The following is an 8,441-nucleotide window of genomic DNA, read 5'->3' as shown; positions in this document are numbered from 1 at the left end:
AAAGGAAACATTTCCATCCTATACCCAGCCCGGGGCAGCCACTGAAGGGCATGTCCTATGGCGGGGTGAGCACCTGGCCAGCGATGGCATTAGCAGCTAGCATCTCCCGATAGCGCGACTGCTGTGGGGCTCGGGGGGCAGCTGCGCCCTCTTGAATGGTGCTGCACAGATTGGCCAGATACTGTATGGAGGGTGCTCACTTTCCAAGGAAGCAACAGCTAGGAGCCGCCGTGTGAAGTGGGGAAGAGCAGGTTAGCGAAGCCAGCCGACGCCAGGTGGGACATTGCATGCCATGGCCTGTGGCTGAATCCCCTGTAACACGCAGCACATGGAGGCACTGCTCCAGCACCCCAGAGCCGACCCATCCCAACAGTCCAGAGGATGCTCTAGGCATCAGCTGGCAGAAGGCTGTGGGTTGGGGGACCTGGAAAAACCTGATTTCACCGGTGTAAGGGAAAGGGAAGTCAGGCCCCGGGGTCCAGCTGGTGCTGCAGGGAGAGGAGCTTCTCTGACCCCTCTGCCTGTGCATTACAGGCAATAGCTTAATATGCTGCTCCCTCATTGGACGCACAGCTCGTCCATGCATGCAACCCAGTGTGCGACCTTCTGGTGTGCTTGTGTGTTAACAAAACAGGGCATCCCGGTAACGAGAGACCTCCCACAAACAGCCTCAGCACTTTGGATTGACTCTCCTCTGGAAAAGGGGGGGAAATGTCCCTTTCTGTTTTCAGGGTCTCTAGATTGAGAGTCCCTGTTAGTCAAGTGCGAGATGACGAAGGCTCTCTCTCTGTGCAGGGCGATGGTCACGCCCCATCCAGCACTGACAGTCGGAATTTTACAATAGTTCACATGCAATTGGCAATTCCCTTCCAACAGCAGAAGGCAGAACCAACCGTAACCAGTGAAGGCTCTGCCTTCAGATCACACCCAGCACCATAACTGCAAGTGAGATAGGCATATTCCCAGCCTGTACCTGCCAGACTCTCCCAGTGAGGAGGGAAGGAGGCACCTACCCCTTGTCTTCTCCTGCTCCCCTGAACATAGAACTAAGCACAGAGACTCTAAGCAGAGAAAGATTTTATACCCTGCAGCAGATCATCACCCTAAAATCCCAGAAGAGCTGGCAAATCTGAAATCCAGGATGAGAAATAAATATACAGTGGCTTAACCCCGCGCAAACCACTCCCCAGAAACTAATACCTTCTTCTGCTGAAATGTTAAAAAAAGGGCTGGAAACTCGTTTGATGAACCTGCTGGTGCTGTGCTCTGGTTCTCATCCATACACATTCCCCTGGAGCCAGCAGCACGTTAGCAACACTCGATACATTCAGAATCACAGTGGGCGAGTTCTCGACCTAACCCGCAAGTCACTGGAATGTTCAGCAGCACTCAAGTGATGACGGTCTGGCCAGGAAATATTAAGTATCCGCTGATTGGCAGCCCCAGATCTTGGGTCGACAACCAGCCACAAATTCATTTCTTAAGTTAACGGACGGGGCATGACAGCACCTTTCCCCCGGCGCTCTTTGGAAGCAAACCCACAGGAAGCATTTAGCATTTGTGCTAATAGCGAAAGGGGGCGGCACCCAGAGAGCGTCAGAGCTAACAGCCCAATCAGCCCTCCCCTACTTTCCATTTTCTTTGCCGAGGTCCCCTGAACAGGATAGACCTAAACTCAGCTACGAGCTGGTAAGTCTCCATCCGGCATGGTGTTTCCAGAGACTAACGTGTGGCTATAACTCTGCCTGCTTCTGAGCTTCTCAAAAGAGCCCAGAACAGACAGGTAACAACACTGACGATGGGAAAGAAACCCTGGCACCTTTCGACAAAAGACTGACTGAAGGGCGAACCCAGCTCCAGAGCGGCGGAGGAGACGTGTCTTCAGACAGTGCCAGGGCATTGTGTGTGTGTAGATATATAGATATAGAATAAAGTTATAAAATTTGATCAAAATAAAACCAAGAAACGTACAGCTTGAAAAAGAGCAAAATATCACAGTGCATGAACGTCAGGAGAAAGTCACGCGCTCCCCACTGCACAGACATGTGCTCCAGCACGTTCGGAAAAGCACAGCACAGACACTAGCACCTGGCTTCGCTCAGCTCACCACGGGGGCTGGGAGTCGTTGTCCTGTATTTCTAAACACGGTTTTGTCCTCGCGCAGTCCAACTCTGCAGAATGTTGCCAGGCAGCCAGCAACAGCCGTGGAGAAAGCTGCCCAAAGTCTGCAGGTACCGGCTGTGATCCTGTTGCCGGACACTAGAGAATGAAAGTGGCTCTTACACATCTCCACAGCCTAGCAGCTGGTTCACACTTCTGTATTGAAGAGAAAAGTGACAAAAGGAAGGAACTCAGGAGACATTGTGAGAGGGGGACAATGGCTGGATTCTGATCACAGGGGACAGGTTAACCCTAAGGATCTTCTGTGCTCTCCTCCTCACGTCATCGTCTGTCGACGAGCTGTCCACCTTAATGGCCCGGGATCTCAGCAGGTTCAAAGTGCTCTGACTTAGTTCAGGTTTAGTCATGATATTTTTCTTCTTTTTCTGTGGTGCTTCTTTCACCTCCTCGGCTCTTTTCCTTTTCTGCCCAACTGTCTCCTGACTACTGCTGTCTTTCCAGTCAGTTCTCCCCACCGGAACTTCCTTGGCTTTATTTTTAAAGGCCTTGGCCTGTGACCCCCCACTGCAACACTGAGATGAGCTGCCTGTAATCCTCCCATTCAGGATTCCAGATGCTTTGCAACCATTACTCTCCTTCAGCACCCCACCTTTCGTTCCCTTCAGAAGCGTTACAGCTAGAGCGGGAGAATCTGGCGCTTTCTTAACTACGTGTTTATAGCCTTTGGGGTCGAACTGCCCTGAGGGCAGCTTAGTGTTCTGCCTCGAGGCACCCGATGCCTTGAGAAGCTTCAGGTCTGAGGGGGAGATTCCAAGATGCCCCTGTTTGTATTTGGACTCCAAACAGGATGCTGTGGCTTCCAGTGGGACCAAGGCTTCCAGAACGACAGAGAGTCTCATGGCTGGATACACGTCAGGGTACATATTAGCTGGGAAGCCCATTGCTGAGGCCTTCGATGTGCCTGACCGGGTCTCTTTCAAGGAGTTGAGCAGCAGGTTTGTGGCACTCCCTTTAGAGACAGGCTTGGTGCGAACGCTAGGAGAGCTGACCGAAACCTCCGCAAGTGTCCCAGGCACCTCGGCTGTCACGGCAGGGCTTCTAACCGGAGCTTTCGTACAGTCAGAGACAGCAGCGCCTGTGTCTGAATCGTCTCGTGTGCTCTCTTGTGTCTGGCTGGGAGTATCCGCCGTGCAGGAGCTGTACCCATAAACATCCTTGCTCCTTAAGACGGTGGGCTGGTAGCCTTCCTCCTTGAGGCCTTGGAGAAAGGCCACCAGCTGGGTTTCGGTATCTGAAAGGTCCTTGGACATGGGGTTGAAGACTCTGAGGGCTTCCTCCAGGGCTTTTTGTCCTGCCGAAGAGATTCTTGACCAAGAATGGACAGCTTTTTCTTCCACATTGTTCACCTCAATCTTCATGGCATTAGGGTAGTAGGAGCTTCCAATAGGTCCAAATTCCTTGAAAACCAACGCTGGACACCTCAAAGGGAAAGAAAAGACAGTTAGCACAACCCAAACACCAATCTCCAGGCTTCTAAGGGAAGGCTACCGAGAACCTCTGAGATCTTAATGCCAGTGACCATCTAGTCCAGGGATCGGCAACCTTAGACATGCGGCTCGCCAGGGTAAGCACCCTGGCGGGCCGGATCGGTTTGTTTACCTGCCGCGTCCTCAGGTTCGGCCGATCGCAGCTCCCACTGGCCGTGGTTCGCCGCTCCAGGCCAATGGGGGTGGTGGGAAGCGGTGCGGGACGAGGGATTTGCTGGCCACTGCTTCCCGCCCCCCCATTGGCCTGGAGCAGCGAACCGCAGCCAGTGGGAGCCGCGATCAACCAAACCTGCGGACGCGGCAGGTAAACAAACCGACCCAGCCCGCCAGGGTGCTTACCCTGGGGAACCGCGTGCCAAAGGTTGCCGATCCCTGATCTAGTCTGACTCCCTGTGTAACCCAGGCCAGAGACCCTCACCCAGTGATTCGTGCATCCAGACTAATCATTTGGGGTTAAAAGACCACATCTCTTTTAGAAAAACAGCCATGCTTGGTGCGACGATTTCACGTGACGGAGAATCCACCACAATTGCTAGGGCAGCTGTTCCAATGGTTAAACACCCTCACTGAAAAACGTGCACCTTATTTTCAGACTCACACTTCAGCCTGCAGCCTCTTTGTCAGCTAGATCAAAGAGCTCTCTGCTACAGGAATCCTCTCCCTGCATAGGCGCTTACCGACCAGGATCAAGCCATCTCAGCCTCTTCTTCAGTAAGCTAAAGAGACTGAGCTCCTTAAGTCTCTCATTATAAGCCACGTTTCTTCCAACACTCTGATCATTCTCTGCTCCGGTTTTTCAACAGCTTTTCTGAAGTACGGACACCAGAATTGGACCCTATTCCAGCAGTGCTCTCACTAGTGCTGTATACAAAGGCCATATGACCTCCCTCCTCCTACTTCCTTTCCCCTGTTTACACAAACGGCTGCAATTTGCTGTCACACAAACCCTTGTTCATCCAAGGACGCTCGCTCCGCAAAGACAATACAAACGTGTTTTTCACTGAGGCAAGAAACCACCACAGAAACCCGGCTATGATGCAGGAAATGGAACTCACTGGAGGTTTGCGCACCCGGGGCTGAGGGCCAGCACAGATATTACCTTTAGCAGCACTCAGCTACCTAGGCTGGGGGAATGGCGCTAACGGCTGGGTACAGGACGCAGAGCCAGCCTGGCAGAACACTCTGCTGGAACTGGAGTCAGACGACACTAGGCCAGCAGGCTGAAGCCAACACGGACGCAACGGGCTGATGCTACGGCTGGAAATGGCAATTAAAGGCTGACAAAAATGGGAAAATGTGAAGAGTTGGGAACACCTGTAGCTGCTGAGACAGATCTCGAACCAGTAAGAAAGTGGAATTCAGTGTTTATCAAACAGTCCCTTCAAAGACATTCCAAGGGCTGAGATAGAGAACCAAAGAGGGAAGCACCCAGGTTATGGTGATGACTGAAAAATGACCAGCTCATAGATAGAATACCTATGGAATCTCACGGCTGTAACCTCCTTCCAGAATTATTGTTTTTATTACCAGAGCATCTAGGAGCCCCAGAGAGATGGGCCCTCCCCAAAAAGCTTCTAACCCAACTATAAAATGAGACCCAACCGAAGGACTTAGACAGACGAGGGGCACAAGGGAACAATGAGACAATATGGGTCAGTATGATCAGCAGTGGTCTCTGTCAATGTTTGTGTCGGTCTCGTGGCCAAGGAGAGGTTAAGGAGGGTTTTGAAGGCGGATGATGAAATAGCTCAGGGGGGAGGGGGCGCTATTGGGAGCTCCTCCCAAGCATGAGGGGCAGCGCTGGAGAAAGCGTGTGTAGGCGATGGAGGCTGACCTCACGACCAATGGGAGATGGAGGTCGACATCCTGATAGTGAATGAGAGGAGAAAGGGAGGGAGGAGATAGGCCAGGAAGGCAAGTGAAGACAAGTAGCTTGTGTTTGATAGGCTAGAGAATGGGGAGCCGGTGGAGGGATGCAGAATCACTAACATGTTTTGAACAGGGTGCAGAATATTCAATTGTCATCTGAGAATTGGAACCTGCACCAAGAACAAAGATGGCCAGCACACCTCACTGTGGATTTTTGAAATGCCATTTTAATACAGAAACAGACCAGGAGTGTTCTTACTTTAATATATATTTATGTTCATAAAAAAGTATAGTTTAAGAAATGACTGTCTGATAAAATATAAATGGTATCGCATCTAATCAACAAAATTGTCTCTTGCTGCACCCCAAGTTTGTTCACCCACATGCCAGGTGATGCCCTCAATAAATCAAGTGATGCCGCGTGCATCCACTGGGATGGTGAATCTATGATTCTATAGATAAATGACCCAGAAGTCCATACTCCTAGTCACCAGAATAACTTTTGGCCATCAACATAATGCCTCCAACTCACAAAGGGGCAATTTAAGGTGTTAACAGGACAAACCCTAGTGACAGGTTCAGACCCTTCACAAGGTGTGACAATTCCAGAACAAAGAGGATTCCACAGAGTCAATAATCTGACACTCTGCAGGAGTGATCCGTGGAAAGGAGTTAACTCCTCAAACCTTCAATGATATTTGGAAGAGGCAAGCAGAGGCTTCTTAGAAAGGCCGTGTCATGTGGCTGAAGGCCATGGAGGGGGTATATATAAAGACACAATCTGCACAGAAAGAAAGCAACTGAAAACCTCCCTATGGCAAGGCCATTCCTTGCCCTTGGCTTCTCCTGCCATTTCATGCTCATTAAAAGCTCAGCTATGCATACTTTCCCTCCCAGGGTGAGGTGCACATTCCTAATCAGCACAGATAGCAGCCATCTCCCAGGGCTTGGGGGAAAGGACTCTACCTTCTCAAACTGACCCATTTGCACCACTTTTTGGATAGTCAGGAGCCAGGTTAGAGAGATGGGGTTTAGGCATGGCAGCCCCGTTCCACCCAGCCTACCCATCGAGTGTCTAGTGGCTGAGAATCCACCGCTAGAGAACAGCGCTTCCTGGGCTCAGTATCCCAGCCGCTGAAGCAAACACTCCCACCCAGAACCAAACTGTGCTCAAGCAGCTAATCAGTCCCCAAGCCACTGGGAAGGACAAATGAAAACCAGCAGGCAAGTGAGCTCCGGCGGATCCCAGCTGGGAGTGGCTGCACTCACCCTGCAGTGAGGCTCCGTGAGAGGGAAGCAGGGTCGGAACCCAGAGAGGAGACTGGGTGGGACAGATTGGCTTTCTCCTCAGTGTCTAGCCAGGGGTCGGCAACCTTTCAGAAGTGGTGTGCCGAGTCTTCATTTATTCACTCTCATTTAAGGTTTCGCCTGCCAGTCACACATTTTAGCGTTTTTAGAAGGTCTCTTTCTATAAGTCTATAATATATAACTAAACTATTGTTGTACGTAAAGTAAATAAGGTTTTTAAAATGTTTAGGAAGCTTCATTTAATATTAAATTAAAATGCAGAGCCCCCCGGACCGGTGGCCAGGACCCAGGCAGTGTGAGTGCCACTGAAAATCAGCTCGCGTGCCGCCTTTGGCACACGTGCCATAGGTTGCCTACCCCGGTCTAGAATATAATGAAGTGTGAGAAAAATCTCTCCGCTGATTAACCAGCATCAGAAGAGACATCTGTTCAAAGGGCAATGCGGAAAAACTGCCCGACGTGGGGAGAGAGGAGCCAGAGGATGGGGATGGCACTATGTAGCAACCCATGAATGAACATAATGACAAATGGCAGAGGGGCTTAGTCCCACAGTGTAGTGCACACCCCACAGTGGGCAGGGCGCACCTACCTGAGACAGATTCTGGAGACACTTTGACAATACCTGGAGAGTTTGTTGTGCCAATAAAGTCTCATTGACCCGAGGGTGGAGGCAGCACAGGGCGGGTTGCACAGGTGCACTGAACCGCTCTGTATTTCTTCCATGGCCTCTTTGCTACTTTTTATGACTACTTGAAATTATTCACATTATGAACAGAATCAACAGCACGGGATAGACCCCCCCCGAGGAAAAGCCACCCAGACCTGCGCGAACCCAGAACCACTCCTGACCCCTGGTGCCCCCCACTCCCACTCAGCACTACGCGACTCCGGAACGACTCCGGCTGCAGCGGTGGTGGGATGTGTTTGGTGCAGACAACGTGTGTCGAAGGAGGATTGAAAGCTGGCCCATCTGCCCAGGAGAAAGGCTGTCACTCCTAGCTCCCCGTTCCCCCGAGATGACCTCCCCATCTACTGCATCTTGCCCACCCTGTCTCACTACAGGCCCAGATCCAACTCTCTGGTTCTCGTAACACACGAGTATGGGTCACTAACAACATGGGGGCAACTCCTGACTATCCCAGCGAGCCGGGGGACCAGGGAGCATGGGGAGCCCTCTGAGGGATTGGGGCCCAGCGCTGTGGAGGAGGGACCTGAGCATCTCTCGGGAACAGAAGGCAGAAGACAGATGCTGAGGATAACAGAGCACCCTGGGGGACAGCGTGAGGATGGAGGCCCCCAGGGCAAGGCAAATAGGAGACTGGGGAGCTGGGCTGGGCAGTGGGACCGGCCGTCGGGCAGGAGGAGCTGGGGGGCTGGGCAGTGGGACAGGCAGTTGGGCAGGAGGGAAGAGCTGGGGGGCAGGGCCAGCGGAGGAGCAGGCTGGGGCTGGCAGAAGAGCTAAGGGGCAGGGCTGAGGACCAGAGCCGCAGGGCAGGGGGCGCGGTGGGGTGGGGTAGGGGGGCCGGGCAGTGGGACCAAGCAGTGGGGCAGAGTGGGGGGCAGTGGGGCAGGAGCACGGGGGCAGCAGGGTAGGAC

The 8,441-nt window shown here is 52.4% G+C and overlaps 1 protein-coding gene across 3 annotated transcripts in view; it reads right to left on the bottom strand.

Moving 5' to 3' along the window:
• Window positions 1-1,060: 1,060 nt before the first annotated feature.
• The window catches only part of CCDC71 (coiled-coil domain containing 71), a 10,699-nt gene continuing 3,318 nt past the window's right edge, over window positions 1,061-8,441 (bottom strand). The window contains exons 1-2 of one of the 3 annotated variants that reach the window (XM_034776209.1): window positions 7,435-8,250; window positions 1,061-3,600 (exon numbers count right to left, since the gene is read on the bottom strand). In XM_034776209.1, the coding sequence (XP_034632100.1) occupies window positions 2,352-3,600; window positions 7,435-7,568 (1,383 nt within the window). In that variant the 5' untranslated portion in view covers window positions 7,569-8,250 and the 3' untranslated portion in view covers window positions 1,061-2,351. Of the gene's footprint in view, window positions 3,601-7,434; window positions 8,251-8,441 lie in introns of those variants that run through there. The other 2 variants (XM_034776210.1, XM_034776211.1) reach the window with 2 other exon arrangements.

Source organism: Trachemys scripta, chromosome 7 (genome assembly GCF_013100865.1).
Source record: "Trachemys scripta elegans isolate TJP31775 chromosome 7, CAS_Tse_1.0, whole genome shotgun sequence".
In the NCBI taxonomy this organism is placed as follows: Eukaryota; Metazoa; Chordata; order Testudines; family Emydidae; genus Trachemys; species Trachemys scripta.
The sequence above is the reverse complement of the archived record's forward strand: the minus strand, read 5'-3'. Positions and strand labels throughout refer to the sequence as shown.